At 35.7% G+C, this 19,273-nt stretch overlaps 3 protein-coding genes across 3 annotated transcripts; 2 read left to right on the top strand and 1 right to left on the bottom strand.

The window, feature by feature from the left end:
* The first annotated feature begins 70 nt into the window (after nucleotides 1-70).
* On the top strand, nucleotides 71-10,054 carry LOC104266210 (nucleoporin nup211). The gene is made up of 13 exons (XM_026836769.1): nucleotides 71-74; nucleotides 441-536; nucleotides 971-1,088; nucleotides 1,334-1,716; nucleotides 2,162-2,263; nucleotides 2,364-3,193; nucleotides 3,425-3,600; nucleotides 3,723-7,836; nucleotides 8,326-8,378; nucleotides 8,437-8,530; nucleotides 8,742-8,895; nucleotides 9,167-9,240; nucleotides 9,426-10,054. The coding sequence occupies exons 1-13, from the start codon at nucleotides 71-73 to the stop codon at nucleotides 9,564-9,566; spliced, it is 6,339 nt and encodes a 2,112-aa protein (XP_026692570.1). The 3' UTR covers nucleotides 9,567-10,054.
* A 99-nt stretch (nucleotides 10,055-10,153) lies between these two features.
* Nucleotides 10,154-12,347, bottom strand: rps13 (rs13 protein). The gene is given in 5 exon segments (NM_001032506.1): nucleotides 10,154-10,309; nucleotides 11,045-11,179; nucleotides 11,473-11,586; nucleotides 11,931-11,979; nucleotides 12,320-12,347. Coding segments are annotated over 5 exon segments (456 nt in total). The 5' UTR covers nucleotides 12,343-12,347; the 3' UTR covers nucleotides 10,154-10,174.
* Nucleotides 12,348-12,906: 559 nt separating this feature from the next.
* LOC100178506 lies at nucleotides 12,907-18,452 on the top strand. Its single transcript, XM_002126068.5, has 4 exons — nucleotides 12,907-13,495; nucleotides 14,626-14,703; nucleotides 15,296-17,464; nucleotides 17,847-18,452. Exons 1-4 carry the CDS (start codon nucleotides 13,411-13,413, stop codon nucleotides 18,224-18,226), a joined length of 2,712 nt encoding a protein of 903 aa, XP_002126104.3. The 5' UTR covers nucleotides 12,907-13,410; the 3' UTR covers nucleotides 18,227-18,452.
* Nucleotides 18,453-19,273: the final 821 nt, after the last annotated feature.

Here is a 19,273-nt window from a genome sequence, read left to right as displayed (position 1 = left end):
CTTTGTGTACCATTTACTGCTTATCGCAAAAAGATACATGCCAAAGCCAAGGTAAAATGCTAAGGCAACAATGAGTACTCACTACTATCCTAAATAATTTATGTCCTATGCATCTCAGAATCTGACAACACTCCAAGTCTATAGATTCTAAACACAATTAACCACTGCATGCACCATAAAATACCTACACAACTTAGCATTGCCCAAAACATCTGATTCAAACCAGAAACAAGCGCGCGCGAAGAAAAAGGCACAATCTGCAGACGCGGCGATTAATTATTACAAAGAATGTAAAATACATCAAAACGATCCTATTTCTGGGTATTACTCTTCGTGTTTTAGAGATGTTTCGCTGTACTTTAGCAGATATTCACAATTTGTTTTGTTATTATCAACCCGATAGATTACAAAACGATTTTCATTTTAAACCACTTTTGCAGAGTCAAAACCAGCACTAAAACGACACTCAGCACCTTCTACCAGAAGACCGGTTACTGCGGCTAAGAGCAAAACACCCACTAGTAACTTACCACAAGGTAAATAACGTTTTTGTAATAAATGGGTAACCCTTATTGAATATTTCATGACACAGTGGCTTATTTATACCATGTATACAACTAGTATATGTCTAGTAATGTAAGGGAAGATGGGGCACCTTTAGCACATAATATCTAAATATTCTGATCGTGATTTAAACAATTAACAGCGGTCTATGGAAGTCGTGGAGATACGGTTTTATGATTCTTTGAATGTTCTTCGTTTACTAATAAATGGGACGAGAAAATAGAATTAAAACGTGTCCCATCTTCCCCAACCCTATACTTTATGTAATTTATCGGTTATTGCTATCTTTTATATTCTGTATGACTGGCAACTTATTAGCCAGAGTGGTCGTCTTGCCCTAGGACAGACTAATAATATACTTTGTGTTGTTTAAAAGTTGTTATAAACTGTGTTAAACTCTTTTCAGACGTTCCTCCAAAGACCGACCTTCGAGTAAAGGGTAAACATAGAAGTCCAACCCGACGAAGAAAGCAGAAGAAAGCGAGTGAAGATAACACACAAAGGCGAAGTAACAGTTACTCGAGGTAAATATGTGGCAAACATTTTTAGTGAAATGGCGTTGGTTCGTATTCTGAAGTATAAGTATCGTATGCATGTAGAACGTTACATCGCGTTAAACAGTAGAATTTAACATAAAAGTAAAATTAGGAGGTGTATCCTAAATCCATGAGAAACTATATACACACACTGTTAGCTAGAGGTGAAATGTTCCATGTTTTCATTCAGTTTTATTCTACCATTTGTCACTCTGTGAAACCCTAAATAACAGCGTTTCTTCGGCTGTATCGACGGACACTGGTCTGGAAGGACGAACAGACCGAAACAAGAAGAATTACAAACGACCTTCGTTCAAAGAAAGGAATAGAAACTTATTAAAGTACAAAAACAGCAAGAACAATCCAGCCAGAGTTTTTCCTTTAAATTCAAACCAAGATTATGCTACACCAAGTTTTCCTCGTCGTAACATCTCTAGCACGTATAACGATGTTAATACAAATCAGAACTTAAATAACCGAAACGCTCCACAAAGTCAACCAAGTAGAGTGCCAAGACAACGATATACATCACGCGTTCCCCCAAAACGAGTCCAAATTCAACTTCCACGAAGCGAAGACTTTCTTAGTTCTCCAAAACCAAAAAATAGATTCAAACGTGAGTATAACTTGATTTTCACCGTTTTAGTTTATGGCAAGCTCATACGCCCTGTAAGAATATAAAAGGGTATACACGACTATATATATAGTAGGGTGGAGGAAGATGGGACACCTTTTTCCATGTATTTTTTTGACCCATTTGGTAGTAAAGAAAGAACATTCAAAGAATTATAAAACCGTATGCTCCCGACTCCCATAGACCGCTGTTAATTGTTTAAAACATGATCAGAATGTTTGGATATTATGTGCTAAAGATGTCCCATCTTCCCCCACACGACTATATACCCGACCCAAAATGTGATGCCAATTAAATTTTTTTTTCTTGAAAACCGCTTAGTTTCAGTATACTCAAATGCCACGTGACAGACGAAGAACAGTTTTTAAAGGTGCAAGTTACAACAGTTTTTAGTGAAAACCCCTTTTACTTTTCATTTTTATTCAAGAAACGTCAAAGGCAATACTTCGAACCCATGTCGGAGCTCGAGCATTACTGCTCCCAACCGTTTTTTCTACGATCTTCAGCATAGTTGCTTTTAGCATTGCAGGTAAAATATATATTTTAAAAGCAAACACGCCGTGATCATACCCAGTCGTTAAATGGTAACGGGTCAAAGCTATTTTTGTTACGGTCAGTTTGTATCACAGTAACAGCGTTAGTGACAACGAGGAATCACAAGAACGAAAAAGCGGCGCAGTTTGAAGAACTTGTGAGAGCGTTGGATAATTTAAACAGCTCATTCCACCAGAGGCGACAACTTGAAAGATTCATAGCGCACGACGAAGTGCTCAATAATTCCAAAAATGGGCAGGATGTTGCGACAAATACAGACACGCAAAGACACGGAGTAATTGAGGCTTTGAACTTTTATAATGACCTGCGAGACAATTTGACAGGAAATAGTCAGCAGCTTGTTGATCTGAAGCTACAACTGTATGAAGAGTTGCTTGAAATTGATGAGAAGATACAAAGTATTGAACATGAATTAAGAGATTCAGCTGTGAGTATGAAGGAAGGAGAATTGGAAGAATTGATTAAGCGAAGAATTAGTGAATCCACGGGACAACTCAATGAGATTCTCTTCAGGACTAAATCTTTGCTTGAAATCAAACCTTTTGCAAAGTTGTTTGGGATTAATGCAAGCAGTTTGAACAATACAAGGAAGAGTGGGAATAAAGACATCGAGTATATGAGGTTAAAGCTTGGTGTGTTTGGGAATTCTATAAGAACTTCGTCCAATCAAGCCGAGATGATAAAAATGTCGGGGAAGATGCGAGAATGTGAAGAAAAGAATGTAAAACACGAGAATCATCTTCATGAGTTGGAATCTTTGGTGGAAAAAAGGTTATCAATGTTGGCATCAAACTATAGCAACGTGTTGATGGATATAAATGCTCTGCATGATAAGTTTGTGAACTTAACAGATCAAGATACAGAACACGAACAACGGTTGGATTTATTACATATAGAACAGAAGGTAAATGCTGCTGTTACTTAAAATGCGAACTGTTAAAATAATTAGGATGAATGCAATATCCCAGAAATAAAACACGATTAGGCCCTCGTTATTACCAACACATATTCTCTATAAAGTCTATAAAGATAAATTTTATAGCGCATTTAAAAGAAGTTTTGATGCGAACGATATATAGTTAGAACGGTTCTTTTTTTACTAAAAATACAATTTCAGTTTATTTGCCATTTTCAGAACTTACACGAGAACTTGACGTTGCAGCAAATTGAAAATAATAACAAATGGAACAAAACGCAAAAAGAAATATTTTCTATGCAAAGAAATTTCGATAAATGGAGAAAGGAAGTGACAGAGAAAGCCGAGAATGATACGTTGCTTGTTGCAGATGGTGTGGACCAAGTTAATGCAAGGTAATATAAAATCATAGATGTTTTTGACAGAAAAAAGTTTTTACACACATTTTTGTACCAAGTAATTTGTTTTTAAACATTAACAACTTGATGTGAATGCATTGCTGTATGTTGTTTTTTAGTGTTCATCAGCTAGGAGAAAACCTAAACAACCAAATTTTGCTTCAAAAAAGAAACACTGATATACTTGTGCAAAACGCATCTGAAACAGCCCACGAACAGTTTACGTATCTTAAACAGATGGTTCAAGCAATTGAAAACAAAACAAATTTACAAGTTAGTTCGACGAATAAAAGGGTTGATGACCTGGTGTTGGAAATTGGGAACAGTTTCGGGAAACAAAAAGAAAAATTCGAGGAGATTCAACGTAAGCTTGATGAAAAACTGCATAATATTAGCAATGTTATTCAGACAGAAGCAAATATAAGTCGAAGCAATTATAATGATGTAAAGCAATGGGCAGAGGGGGGGTTGGACAAACTAAATATGGGAATATTTAACTTGGATAAAAATCAAAGCAAAATGGAAGAGCATTTATTGGTTGTTGAAACATTGGGACAAATAAATGAGAAGAAAATATTTCAAATGACTCAAGATATGTTAAACTCCTACGTCGAAAGACGGTTGGCAGATGAGAAGTTTGAAGCAGATTTACAACGGTTGAACTCGACTTGTGGTTTATTGCTTACTGCTCATGAAGAACTCAGTTCTTGTGTTTCCAAAATGAACTCGAATTTAACAGAAGACTTACAAAATCTTCGTTTAGCAGATGCAAAGTTGAATATGACTTTACAAGATGTGGGTAGAAAATTTGATACTGAGTTATGGATCTTGGACACAACAACTAAAACACTTGAAACAGAAGCTGTCGCCATACGTGAAAATGTAGCTGCTCTAAACGAAGATTTTAAACAAGCTAATGTTACAGTTCAACAAGAACTGGGGCAATTGTCACAAAGTTTTAATGAAACTGCACTGAAGACAGAAGAGAAATTGAATGAAACTCAAAATAATATAGCTGAAGTTGAGACTCAGTTGAATGGAAAGGTAGATGTATTACGGCAGAAAGTTGCGGAAGGTGACGGTCTTGTTCAAGCTACAATGGTTAAATTGAATGAGACATTACGTCAGAAGATTCGCAATCATTCCTTTAGGCATGAAAACGAAATTACTAAACTTGCTCAGTCAGGAAAAGTTATGAAAAAGATCTACGTCAAACAAGCTAAACAAATCCTGAGCATTTTATCGAAGCAAGACAAGTTGGAAAGCGAGGTGATTTCGGAAAAGCTAAACCGAAGTGAAGAAAACGAAGCTAGAAAAATGGAAATGAAAAAGTTAGAAGCTGAAATGGAAAAAGAAATGGTTGATTTGAGAGACTCATTACAACAAGTTGGTCGAAGATTCGATAAGAAACATAATGCGACAATTAGTATGGCTGAAGAAATTAGAAGGAATGTATCTTCAGTAAATGTGACGTTGATGCTACATAAAATGGACACGAAACTGAAGATTGAACGTTTAAAGGACAGTAATAGATTAAATATGGACGGGATCAATGAGGCTGCAAAAGAAAGAGAAAATATAAGGAGCCTTATAGAGGAATTAGAGAGTAAATCTAAAGATGAAATTAACGGCAAAGCCAATCGTTCTGAGATAAAGCAAGTTATTGAAGATTTAAACAAAACAGCAAGTCATAATGACAGAAATTTCGCCATGCTGGAAAAATTAATAGAAGATATTCTTGAGGATGATATGGAAGAAATCAAGAATTCTTTGCTTAATATAACTGACAATGTGTTTAATTTGGAAAAGGGTCATGGAGAGATGTTGGGCCAACATGCGGATACGTTGAACGCTACGGGAACAACGGTTATGGGTTTGACTAAGCAGATTGTAGAGCTGAAAACATATCAGAAGAAGCAGGACGCAAATGTTGATGCAACTATCTTGGACGTTAGAAGAAACTTGAATCAAACAAATCAAAGTGTGTTGGGAAATGATGCCAGGTTAAATAAAACAATTAAAAATTTCGCTACAAAAGCGGTTCATTTAGTCGAAACAATGAATCAAATGCGAGAGGAATTAGGAAGAAGTTTGTCTTCAGTGAGGTTAGAAGTACAATACAACTTTGGGACACTGGATGAGTTGTCTTCAAAAATGATGAATCTTAGTTCATCGGAAGAGTTAAATTCACTGGCGAGAGAAGTGAATACTTTCAAATCTTCGAAAGAAGTCATGCTGGCAAATTTAAGTAGGATATCTGATGATACGATCGGCTTGAGACGAGAACTTACTACAGCTGAAGTAAGATTAAAAGCCTTATCCGGAATCCAAGAGCTTGTGGGTGCATTGGAGCAAGAAGTGGCAGATCATATATTGGAAGATCGGGATGCTTTGGAGAGATTGGAAGAAGAAAACATAAGAAGACTTCGAACATTGGAGGATAAGATTGTAAACGCAACTAGCAAGGATGTTGGGAGATTAAGTAAAGAAGTTGTAGGTTTAAATAATTGGGTTCAAGAATGCTGGGATTTAGGTGAAAGTGTTAAAGTTGATAGTGCTGAAATGAAAAGTGAATTGGAGATAAATGCAAGTGAACTTGCAAAATTGGAAAAAACTGTAGATAATGTAATTGTGAATATTAGTTCTGTCGAAGAGAAACAACGAGAATTATCAAATGAGGTGACAAAGAATGCATTGAATGAATCTAAACACCAGGATTTAGAAACAATGGTGAAAAGTGTGGCGGAAGATGTCGACACGTTGAAAGTAGATTTGGAAAACTCAACTCGTGGGAATGATCGTCTTTATGAAGAGATGAAACGGTGGTGCAATGAAAAGCAACAAGAATTTAAACGAAATCAAACTGAAACTTTTGAAGCGTATGAAGAGGAAATGGAAAATGATAGAAACAAGTTTGACATCCTGAACGACATTGTTGCAAGATTGGAAGTGAATCTTCAAACCTCAATGGAGGAAAACGAGGGTGTCCAGCAAGAATTGAAGCGATGGTTGGAACAGGAACAACATAAGTTAATTGAAAATGTTACTGAAGGATTGAAAATGTTTAAAGAGATCTCGAAAGAGAACAGGAATAAGCTTAATATTCTACACGAGACAGTTGAAGCTCTAAAAGGGAATCTTGAAAATTCAACCGAAGAAAATGAACAGCTACACAAAGAATTGAAACAGGAGAAGGAAAAACAGGAAATGATGAAAAATGTAACTGAAAGCTTGAAATTGTACAACGAGAATTTAAATGAAAACGTATCCAATCAGCTCAAACTTTTAAATGAAATAGTTAAGGCGTTGAAATTGAGTTTAGAAAACTCAACAAAAGAATATGGGCAGCTGTACAAAGAACTGAAACAGTTGTTGGAAAAGAAAGAACAAGGAATTATGAGAAATGTGACTGATAGTTTTAAGATATTTGAAGAGAATTTGAAAGAAGACAAAGAAAATGAGCTTGAAATATTGTACGAAAAAGTTAAAGCTTTGAAATTGCACCTGGAAAACTGGAACAAAGAAAGGGAGGAGAATTATCAAGAGTTAAAGCAATGGTGGATACAAGAAGAGGGTCGTATGATGAGGAATATAACTAATGGGTTAGAATTAAATAAGAGGGATTTGGACATGTACGAAACCAGGTTGGATCGTTTGAATGAAACAGTTGTAGTTTTAATGAGCAAATCTAAAACAGGTGCAAGAGATTTAAACTCATCTATTGTTGATGGAATGGAACAGCTTCGTTTATCAATGAATTCTAGTATAAATAGAGTGAAGTTAGAAGTAAACGAAACGGCATCACGAAATAAAGAATTAGCTCAAGTGATTCAAAATGTGACTCTTAAAGTTAATGGCGTGAGCAGTGACGTAACCGATTTAAAAGAAGAAATATATGTATTACACAATCAAGATTCACAAATTCGAAATGATTCGACAATACTTAACTCTAACTTTCAAAGAGATATAAATGAAAGAATTGGAAATCTCTCTGAAGAAGTGTTTGAAAGCTTAAAGTTAGAGTTTGAACAACTAAACCAAACATGTTCTTTATGTCGTCGAGTCGTGCGAAGAAAAGTTAAAGTAGAAAAACCTGGAACAGCAGAATCTAATCCTGCACCAACTAAAGCAAAAACAAGCAACGAAACTTTGGAAACCTTACGCAAGAAAATACTTAAACTTTCCCGGAAGTTAGACGTGTACAAAGATGGCACGGAAACGAGGCTTGTAAAGGTGAATAAACTATATATATAAGTTTAACAACGTAACGCGTTAACTGGATTATCCTAAATTAGTTCGTAATTGGCTGTTGTACGAGAACACAAAAAAATCGGAGAAACTCTATAGTTTAGATCAGTGCTCTTGAACCTTTTTTGGGTTGGTGAACCCCTAAAGTTGTTGCGACAAACTCATGCACCCCTGATTGTTTTAACGTAAAACTCATGACGTTTCTCGATTACCAGTGATACAAGATATAGAATTCATATAAAAAACTGTAGGAAAGTGGCTAAGTTTGTTAAAAATGTTCAAAACTGAATATTATTGCTGAATTTGTTGAAGTTTGTGATGCACCCTTGTATACCCTTTTGTTCTGGTGTACCCCTGGCATATTTTGGTGCACCCTGCACACCGGTTGAAGAGCACTGGTTTAGATTATTATAAATTACTTATATGCAATAACCCGACATAAAACTGTGTTATAAAATATTTTCTACTTTCAAGCTTGAAACTCATGCTAACAATGAAACTACTTGGAGAAGAAATACAGCAAGCAGGTATATCTTAACGTAGTTAAATTATTATTGTTGTGATGAGATTGTAGATCCGTCATAGGTTGCTCAACTTTGAATTAACTGTGGATAAGTTGGACTCTAAAGATTTACACCACGAGAACCGAACGCTAACGATGTTGGATCATGTACAAATAGTGAGTTATTGTTTAATAAAATAAGGTTTGCTATTAGAATGACATAGCGTCATAAGTGATCTGCGATATAGGTTGGCTTTTTTCCAAAAAAAAAAAAACGATGTATGGTCTGAATAACGGTGTATGGTCTGTCATAAGTGATTTGCGGCCAAAGTTGTTTTTTTTCCAAAAAAGATAACGGTGTATGGTCTGAAAGGGTGTGTGAACGCAGATACAAAACGACATTGAACGGCTAAGGACGGAGTTGGAATCGAAAGACAACTCGGATGATATCGCGCAGATGTCTGACCGCGCTGAGGCGCTAGAGAGCTTTTTATCAATGATTATGATGGAGCTAACGAACACGAAAGAAAACATAAACGAGGGTAAAACAAGTACTTTTATCATTAGAAATGTAGCCTACTTGACCAAATAAAACATAAACGAGGGTAAAACAAGTACTTTTATCATTAGAAATGTAGCCTACTTGACCAAAATAAAAACTAAGGTATCCTGACTTTGGTGTGGTATTATGCGAATGTGTGGATCGACGATGCTACTATTTACTGCTGTCTGCGTGTCCTTGGGCAAGACACTTGTAGCACTCATACCAACACATAAAAAGAGTTGTTTATTTTTCATTGTGTTTACCTTTAGCGTTGCTGCAAATAGAAGCAGTTAAAAGTCACAGTGGCAACACAGAAGATCCTACGCTGATCAAGTCGGTAAAGGTAATGCTTTGTATTCCTATCAAAATGTGTGACGACTATGATGGTGATAAGATCTAACGCACACGAGTTTTTGCTAAGGATCTATATCGTTTTTGACACGCGAGAAAAGCAAGTACCGTTCATTCATTGCAATGATAAATAGATTTATGTTATGTATGATTTGTCTAAACCGAGAGATATTTTAGGAGGAACTAGGAAAACTTCGAGCAGAGTTCGACGAAACTAAAGAACTTGAAGACGAAGTTAGAAGAATGAACCAAAGGATGAATGGATTCGAAGACATTGTTGCGTCACAGCAGCAACTCTTGCGTCATCTAAATAAATAATTGTTAAGAAATATACAATGAAACACATGTATGATGTTACTCACCATAAAGCAGTGGAACATTACTATTTGCAACGGCTCCAAGTCATAAGCGTTTATGCAAAGGTAAAGAGGATCAACTTTGATCGACCATGGACGAAATCAAAGTAACAATACAAACGTAAAACAACTTTTCAGTGATCTTAACCGGCTTTAGATTTTCCAAACAACTTTTAACGCTGAATGTGAGGAAGGGCTTGTTCACATACAAAGGTATCAATTTTAGCTTAGCAGGAAAGAATATAAAACCTCCTGCTTGCAAGTGAATAATTTCTGAATGAACCTGTACTACCTTTGTGGTGTTGTGTTACATATACAACGCTTTTATGTGTTGTATACAAAATTCAAAATCTTTCTATCCCAATATTATAAAACCAAAGAGATTAAAACCATTTCTTTGTTATACCTTGTTCCGTTACAACCCCCACATTATAACCCACCTTGTTCCGATACAATCTCTCTCTGTTATAAACTATATAAACTAGGTTTTAATCTCTTTGTTACAAACTATCTCACTTCACCCAGTCAAAATAAAACTGAAAATGCTTTGTGTCAAGATTTAATATCAGTTTACGCTACAAGAGCAGAAGCGGTGGCACTCTCGTATTTCCAGTTAGGTGGTAGAACACCTTTGGTCTTGTAGTAACGCCCAAGACGGTGAATACGACTTTCGACGAGAATAAGACGGAATTTGGAGTCAGTGTCCTGTTTTATGAGATAACTTATTAGATATTACTTACTAAAACGATATTTCCTGTTTTAAATTACCAAGCCATCTTAACAAATTAATCGAAAATAGGAATTCCAAAACACAAGTCAGCAACATTATTATTTAGAAATATTAGGCTTTGTAATATTTTATTCCGTTCGTAAGTCTTTCCAGAATCAGTCAAAATGGTTTCAAAAAGTAATTTTAAAACAAAAGCAGCAGTACCAATAGTAAGAAAAGTAGTCTTCGAGAAAACATTATTTTCGTTATTAAACTATTGTTTTATAAGTTGCAAGTATTGTGTACCCAGCAATTTAGTAGCACAGATTCAAGAATGAAAGTGTGGGTTGCAAGCTGGAGTTAATCTTGGCAATCAACAATTAAGGATGTTATTGATAAACAACATCGCATGAAGTATGCCTGTTATATTAATATGTAGTTCCTATTTGATTGAATAAAATAAGAAAAATATTAAGAAAACCATTCACTTATTCAAAACTCAAACAATTGAATTGTTAAAATTACTAAGCAATGCACTTATGCGCATGTACAGAACATTAAACCAATTTTCAAACTCTTTATGAATAATTGAATATGCATCGTACTGTTTTGTTAGAAGTAAAATAAGAGTTTAAAAATGTTGCTCAACCGACTTAGTTACCATCTAACAAGTCTTTCTTAGTCCCAATTATATTACAATATAAAAACTTTAAAGACAGATATTAACTCACTTTTCTGTTTCTCTCCAAATGTTTGCGCATGGCAACAGCCTTCTTAATAAGATGGTAAATATCTTCAGGAAGATCTGGGGCAAGTCCCTTTGCTTTGAGAACTCTCAAGATCTGGTTGCCAGTGACAAATCGTACCTGTAAATACATGATTTAGAATAAGGTAAAGCCGTAACAATTATTATATACTGTATGCTATATGCTACAATAAATGTAACTTACTTAGTTGCTTTATCTACCTCTTGCTGGAAAACAACAGTTGTTATAACATGGGTGTTCGGTTTTATACACCTCATGCCAGCTTACAAGTTAAGCAGTATGTCCATTTATGAGTTGAGTTTCGGGAGTTCCACAGTTTACCACTTAGTTTTTTTACTAAATTTTTTCTTTTTACAGAAATTGTTCGCATGCAACCCAAATGTATCACTTGCCTGAGCAACACCATGAGAATCTCTAAGAATAACTCCGATCTGGGAAGGTCGAAGTCCCTTCTTTGCGAGTTTGTAGATTTGTTCTTTTACATCCTCGGAACTAAGCTTTAACCACTGTGAACAATAAACATACATAAAAAATATGATCAATGTAATTTGGTTATTTCATTGAGTGTGATAATTATGCTGAAACTTTTCCTGTATAAACTATACACAGGCAATATGCACCTGTACTTGCTCACGTTTGTGTTTTTTGTTCAGACTTTCAGAAGCTTGAGACAAACTAGTTATTAGTTTTACTGCATGCAAATTTAGACACCAACTTTAAGGTTTCAAGATATAACTCGCTAATAAAGGAGGTACACTTTTTTGCGTTAATAGACTTAAGATACATTGAAACTGTTTTAGAAACTTCAAATGATCAACAGATTATAAATAAACATAAATTCTGCACTTACTGTTGGAACACTTCTTCTGTATGGAAGTGCTGATGAAGAAAGACCCTTTCTGGGATAAAAGCACGGCAATTTTAGTTTTTAGGTTAATGTGAAGATTTTTAAACAATTTTTATATTTGAAGTGGGAAAATCATTCACAATGTTTTAGGTAAACAAACATGACTGTACAAATTATCACAATACGTAAACTAACGACAAAAAATAAGTCGTTTTACAGACTATATAAAAAAAAATACAAACAAAAATGCTCACTTTAAAATCGTAAGCTCTGTACCTTAATTACCGAATCAAAACGATACTAATCGTTGATTTGACACTTGTAATAGTTATACTAACAAATTATACTTCATTTGTTACAAAATTAGGGTTAAATATCGTATATAATCTTACCCAGGTGCGTGCATACGACCCATGTTGCTGGTTGGCGTGAAAAGAATTATGGGAACGAGGTTCAGGAAATCATCAATCCGTAACCCATAGAAATCTAATAAAATAGATTTTAAACAGGTAACTTAAAGAAGAAAGACGAAATAAAGCTTGTGTTTTGTTCTGTTTTCAACTTTATGCCATACTTAAAACTGATAGGTTGAGTTTTTATTACCAAACATATATAAAAGTGCCAGCAATTTCATACAAACGCGTTTGACCGTAGCAATGTACACGAGAAGACAGATGTAAATATAGATCCCACATAATGTTTCGTGGAGACAACTACGGTGTCAATCTTTGGATAACCATTTAGTTTCGCTTATTGCGAATCAGGACGTGAGTTTCAACGTCGTTGAAGCAAGCTGTGCATTGCCCCCTTGGGAATATAGTGAATGGATGCTATGTAATTGCTAAATTATGCTACAGCTAAATTCGTGCGTTGATTAATTTGAAAGTTGTTTAATGTTAACCTAAACAAAAAACAGAGCAAAATTTGGATCATAGAACGTAGTTCGTACACCCGGTATATTAGTTAATCGTTAACTTTTGCTTTGTATGTGATGCCATACCATTAGAGTAAAAAAACAGATTAAGTTGCTTGTGGTATTATTATTGGTGTATCAGAGAATGTAGACTGGTATAGAATGACTGGTGTCAAGACAGGCGTTTCGTGATACTGCTGGTAACATGATCCGTTGCTTTGTGTGGGTTGTTGTGTTTCAAACTTATAGCTATATTTAGTTCTAATATTGTAATGAGGCTTGTGTCAGGGAAACGTATTATTAAAGTACAGAAGCAGTACCACAGTGCGTTGTGTAGTACGATATTATGATACCGATTAACTGCTTTAATACTATGTACATGTTACGTTGTAGGCTACTGTCAGCTCGTTTTAAATTATAACGGATAAACTAGCAATACACATAACTGCTTTTTGGCTTAATGCAAAAGTAAACACAAAGCAACAATAAACACAACTGTATCGACAGAAGAGTAATTATATATAGCTAAAAGGTGATTGTTATAAGAACAAAGTTTTCACTAATGGGACAATGGCGCAAGTTCCTGTTGTGTTTCATTCTGATTGTGACGTCATAGACGCTCAACAAATAACCAACCCACCTGCGATTGACGCTGGTAAGTTATCGCATTTGGATTCGAATAGTAAATCGGCCTCAATATTCGAACTTTGTACTGTGTGGTAAGATGGGTACCGTAACCACATAATATCCCAGATTTCCCAATCGTTTTTTTAACAACTAGCAAACTAACAACGCGAGTCTTAAAGGGGCATACCAACGAAAAATCAAAATTTGTGTATTGATAGATATGCTCAAATGTGATCTAAAGCTACCATCAAAGTTTTAAAATACAAAACAGCTTTTAAAAAAATGAGTTTCAAAACCGCAAATTCGACCGCTGGAGTAAAAAAAATCGGCTGTTTCGACAATGCATGGGATTTACCTTTAGAAAAAAAAAATCACTCAACTTTGATCGTTTATAGTTTCTAAAATACTAAAGAAAATTCAAATTTTATTTCTGATTTGGTATAATGAATTCTTCTTCTTCAAAACGATATAAAAAAAAACTTGTAAAACATAGACTTTATTATGTTTTAATTTTTCGATTGAACATAGCTACATAATATGCTGACTCGGCACCTTTTTTCTTATTAGTTAATTTTTAGCACTTTTTTATATTAAGATGTTAAATATGTCTCAAGGGTACCTACTGTACCATTTTTTTATAGAAAAGTCCGTTTTTCGTGTTAAACATTGGGTTTTAAAATATGCTGAGTCAGCATAATCTGGTATGTACCTAGGTTCAATCGAAAAATTATAACATAATAAAGTCCATGTTTTACAATTTTTTTTATATATTCTTGAAGAAAAAGTATTCATTATACCAAATCAAAAATAAAATTTATATTTTCTTCAGTATTTTAGAAACTAGAAACGATCAAAGTTGAGTGAAATTTTTTCTTATGGAAAATCCCATGCATTGTCGAAACAGCCGAATTTTTTTTACTCCAGCGTTTTTTTTCACAAGATTTAAGCCATATCGTTTTGGCAAACATTGATGGTACGTCTAGGTTACATTTGAGCATATCTATCCATATACAAATTTTCATTTTTCGTTGGTATGCCCCTTTAAGGATACTGTTATATACTTCTCTAAATATTATTTATTTACGAACGATGAAAGAGAATAAAAACATGGACGATCTTACCCCAACCCACATATAACTTATGATTACGACATTTCAGAGAGAATGTCCAATGACTTGAACATCTCGGGTTCCACGGTCGGTACTGTTGTTTATCAACCCATGACCGTCATAAACCGTAAGTTGTTTACACCGCTATGATTGAATGAATGTAACTTACTTTATCCTCGCGTAGCGGGAAAACGACAGTCGTTATCACACGGATGTTCTGTTTCATGCACCTCGTGCCAGCTTACCAGTTACCACGCATGTAACTTTGTGGGTAAACTAATTTTAGTAGGGTGGGGAAAGATGGAACCCCTATTCACTTTATTTTCTTGTCTCATTTGGTAGGAAACAAAAATTATTTAAAGAGTAATCAAACCATATCTTCACGACTTCCATAGACCGTTGTTAATTGTTTTAAATACGATCAAGATATTTGGATATTATTTGCTAAAGGTGTCCCATCTTACCCGACAGTACTATATAGTTTTTGCTCGCGTATACCATTTTTTTATTTTATACAAAGATCATATGACACATAGTACTTAACAAACTGCATTGCAGAGCTCAAAATTCAATTTTAGAGACAGTTATTTTTTGATCAGTACAAACCGAAAAGTAGCTCGCATACCACCTAGACGAAAACCTAAAGTTAAGAATCACTGCTTTAAATGTTAAATATATTTTCATTGGATGATTAACAACTTATTTTTCCGTTTTCGCAGAGTTACAGGAACAGCAGTCGAAGTCACTTAGTTCAATTAAAAGGTATACACAACCAATTACTAACTTTGAGGAAACTAAAAAGTTCTTGGACGTGAAAAGGATCGCTCAATGTCAACAGAAAGTAATTCTGCATTGCCATGGTTTTCCGGGGACTGGAAAATCTGAAATTGTGCGAAAACTAGCTCAGGAGTTTCCCTATGTTGATACTTTCCCACTCTACGTAAAATGGCATATTGAATGCGATGGCAGGGAACATGATATTAAAGAAAAGCTGCAGGAATTGGTCAAAAGCATGCATAAGCATAATCTGTTACCAGAAAGCACACCACACCAGAACATTATCGAAGATTTAAACAGAAATAAAGCAGGCTCTCTCGTGGATGCAATGTGTGCAACAAAAGTTCCAGTTGTAATTATACTAGAAGATGTAGTTCAATCGAACTCAGCTCTTTATATCGATTTCCTTCGGTCTTTTAATAATGCCGAAGAACAGGACGCCCCGTTTCATGTTTATATCACAACAAGAAAGAGAAAAGCAGTTTTGGATGAATGCAGATCGTACACAGGATACAGGAGCGTGTCCATTGAAGGCTTTACGGAAGAAGAAGCGATGAAATACCTCATGAATGGTGGAAGACATACAGAGGAAGATAAAAACGCTGCAAAATTGGTATATGACCGTTTTAGTGGCTCGCCGTTGGGTCTTAAAGCCGCCCGTAGTTTTTGTAAAGAATCGAGGATTTCATACAAAGATTACAAAGAAATTTTACTGGAAGATGAACAAACTGTCCATGCTGGGGAAACGAAGAATTTAGAGGCTGAATACGGCCATAACGTGCAGCATATATTTCAAGCTATTACCATGCCCTTCCGGCCAAAGGAAGACAACGATAAACAAGTTGCTCATACTTGGAAAGTGTTGTCATGCCTATCTCATCTTCATTACAGCAGTATTCCACGTTTTGTGGTGGGAAGGTTTTGTCAGTATTTTCGAGAGGATGAGGTAAAAAATCATCGAACAAGGAACAAGATGCAAAGTGGTCAGATCATCAGTAAATTAGAGGATTACTCCATGTGTGTTGTTGGTGAAAACGACGACATTAACTTTCACGAAGTTATTCTGCACGCTTTTAGAGTTAACACATTGAATGTTATACCAGTGGATATAACGGCAGGGGTGATATCTGGCTTAATAACTAAAGATATGAGAGACAAGGAGGTTTCAGAAGGAATGGTGAAGCTTATACCTCACATTCAGACTTTGCTGGGGCATATTGGCTCACATTATGACTTGGTGCAAGACCCGCTTACTCGGTTGATTATCAGTCATATTTATGAAGTGTTTGGAGCTGTCGGGACGAACCAGACCTATGTCATTTCTCAAGATTGCAGGGATTGCTTAGGAAAAGCACTAAATATTGTGTACGGGCAGATTTTCGGGGAAGACCTCACGCTTGATCAGTTTATTGATTTATATCAGAGTAGAAAGCCAGTTGCTGATGTTGCGGAGCTAATGGTACGAGCGTGTACAGAAGCAGGTGCCAAGTTAGAAGCTGGGTTTATCGGGAAGTACGAGAGCAAAGTCCTTCTGTTACGCCCCGGCGAAGAATTGAACTTTCTAGAAGAAAAAGGCAAAAATAAAACGTTGTTCAATAAAATCCGAGAATTCCTAAAAGTTTCTCCAGTTCTAACGACAGAAATTTTGGAAATCCTTCGGGAATGTGGGTTGTTCTTACATGAAAAGTTGCACTCGAAAATCTTTTTCGCAGAAAGGTTAACTTCTATTCTTCAAAGCACAAGTCGGGTTATTCTTTATTCAAACAATGAGTCTTCATCTGAGCACCAGAAATATCTTTGGCTTTCCAACCTTGCATATCATATAGCTCTTCGTTGCAGGGAAAAATATGGAGTTCGTCTGCTGTTTGAGCATATATCGGTGGTTGGAGGTAGTGTCCCCATTACCTTGAAATGGTGTCATATTCTTGAGCCATCTGAACAAACCAAGCACCTGATGGACGCAAAGAAGACGCTGGAAGATGCCCTGGACACCAGAGATGTTCATTTTGACTTCTATGAGCATGGGATACTTCGGCAATCGGATGGTATTTACAACCAAATGAACATCAACAGATATCTCATCAGAATATATACAAAACTATGTACCGCAAGTAAGTATTCTCATGCAAAACTTTCCTGGTTGTTTGGTTTCTAACTATCAATATATTCTGTTCATATAACGAGTTACGAAAAATATAGTTCGGGTGGGGAGATGGGACACCTTTTCATTTTTATTAAATAAAAAACGTTTAAAGATTTATATACTGTATCCTCACGCCTTCCATAGACCGTTGTCAATTGTTTAAAACAGGATCCGAATATTTAGATATTATGGGCTAACGGTGTCCCGTCTTCCCCCATCGTATTATAGGTTATAAATTTAAAGTATACTCCACACTCAAAATGCCAATCACAGTTTTAAAAAATTAAGCTGTATATTGCTCTGGCTAAACTAATCCGGTAATATATTAACTTTGCATTTTCACATTCCAGATGAGAGCGATGACAGGGTAAAAGAAGAAGGGCGGAAAACATGCTGCATGTTGTATGAAACAGCCTTAGCTAACCTGAAGTGGGTGATTGCTTATCGTTGCTTGACATATTGCGGCAAATTTTTCAGCGCTATCAAGGACCATGATATGGCTGTTACATGTTTCGACAGTTTCTTCGCTTCGGCGAACCAAAGCCACCACACTCTTTGGGGTTGGGCTGTGTATTGCTTTGCGGTTGCTGTACACGCAGCTAACGACATTGAACGAGTAGATAGAGCTGCAAAGATGTGCAAAGATATATTGCAGAACGGAAATAACTTGAATGAGTTCCTAAGACAAAATTTACCGGCTGTTCTAAAGAAACTACAGGAAATGATATAATTTTATGAATCAGTGTAATCCCCTATAGAAAATGTGAAATTGTTTACAATTTTTATTTATTTTTTTAAATTTTGCACAATATATTTTGTTTCGTTAATTATGTTCCACCTACGGCGCAGTATGTGGACATATATTTTACACTGGCGCACTTTATATGTCGTAATATTCCTCGGACCTAATTGATGAAAATGAAGTTCAATAAACCAATGGTTGAGAAAATAAAGTGATAAATACCTCGTAATATATAGAGTATAGGATGGGGGAATACGGGATACGTTTAGCACATGTTATTCAAATATCCTGGTCGTCTTTTAAACAATTCACAACAGTCTAAGGGAGTCGTGGGTATACGGTTATATATTTCTTTGAATGTTTTTTGTTTGTACGACCAAATTAGAACGAGAAAATAGAATGAAAAAGTGTATATCTTCCCCACCTTATTATATAACAAATACTTTATGCATCATTAAAACGCATCCGGGCATAAACGTTATGACTGCATGTCTAGTAGTTTGACGATGTATAAATTATACAAAATCCTATCAAGCATCAATGGTTACTTCGGGAGTTTACAGCAAACTTTTTATCCCATTATTGTTATTGCGTAAACATTAACAATTTGTAACTATGAATGAATGAATGCAACTTACTTTATCCTCGCGTGGCCGGAAAACGACAGTCGTTATCACACAGGTTTAACACTTCGTGCCAGCATACGAGTTACCATGTATGTTACTTTGTGGGTAATTATTTTATTTTATTTATGTGTAGCTGATAATTTGGACAACCCATTAGTGACCACTGGGTTGGAGCCATTGCCGTTAAATGTCTTGCCCAAGAACACATACGCCCACAATGGTAGCAGCGTCGAGCCATGAACCTATCACCTCTGGGTTAGTGACAGGCGCGCTAACCACTATGCCACGGCGCCGGACAACTACAGTCGTGTATGTATAGGGACATCGATGTACCAACATTTCTTTACCTATCTTGCGCAACAGGCTATACGATTACTTTAGACATTACGTCTTTCACCTTCAAGTTTCG

This window comes from Ciona intestinalis, chromosome 11 (genome assembly GCF_000224145.3).
Source record: "Ciona intestinalis chromosome 11, KH, whole genome shotgun sequence".
Lineage (NCBI taxonomy): Eukaryota > Metazoa > Chordata > Ascidiacea > Phlebobranchia > Cionidae > Ciona > Ciona intestinalis.
The sequence above is the reverse complement of the archived record's forward strand: the minus strand, read 5'-3'. Positions and strand labels throughout refer to the sequence as shown.

Excerpts from the sequence above, each read along its gene's own strand:
- LOC104266210 (XM_026836769.1), top strand. Across the intron at positions 1,717-2,161 it reads ACCAAAAAATAGATTCAAAC|AAACGTCAAAGGCAATACTT; the intron begins GTGAGTATAACT and ends TTTTTATTCAAG. Across the intron at positions 8,531-8,741 it reads TGTTGGATCATGTACAAATA|ATACAAAACGACATTGAACG; the intron begins GTGAGTTATTGT and ends GTGTGAACGCAG.
- LOC100178506 (XM_002126068.5), top strand. The coding sequence starts at position 13,411 with ATGGCGCAAGTTCCTGTTGTGTTTCATTCTGATTGTGACGTCATAGAC. Across the intron at positions 14,704-15,295 it reads ACCCATGACCGTCATAAACC|AGTTACAGGAACAGCAGTCG; the intron begins GTAAGTTGTTTA and ends CCGTTTTCGCAG. Across the intron at positions 17,465-17,846 it reads TACAAAACTATGTACCGCAA|ATGAGAGCGATGACAGGGTA; the intron begins GTAAGTATTCTC and ends TTCACATTCCAG.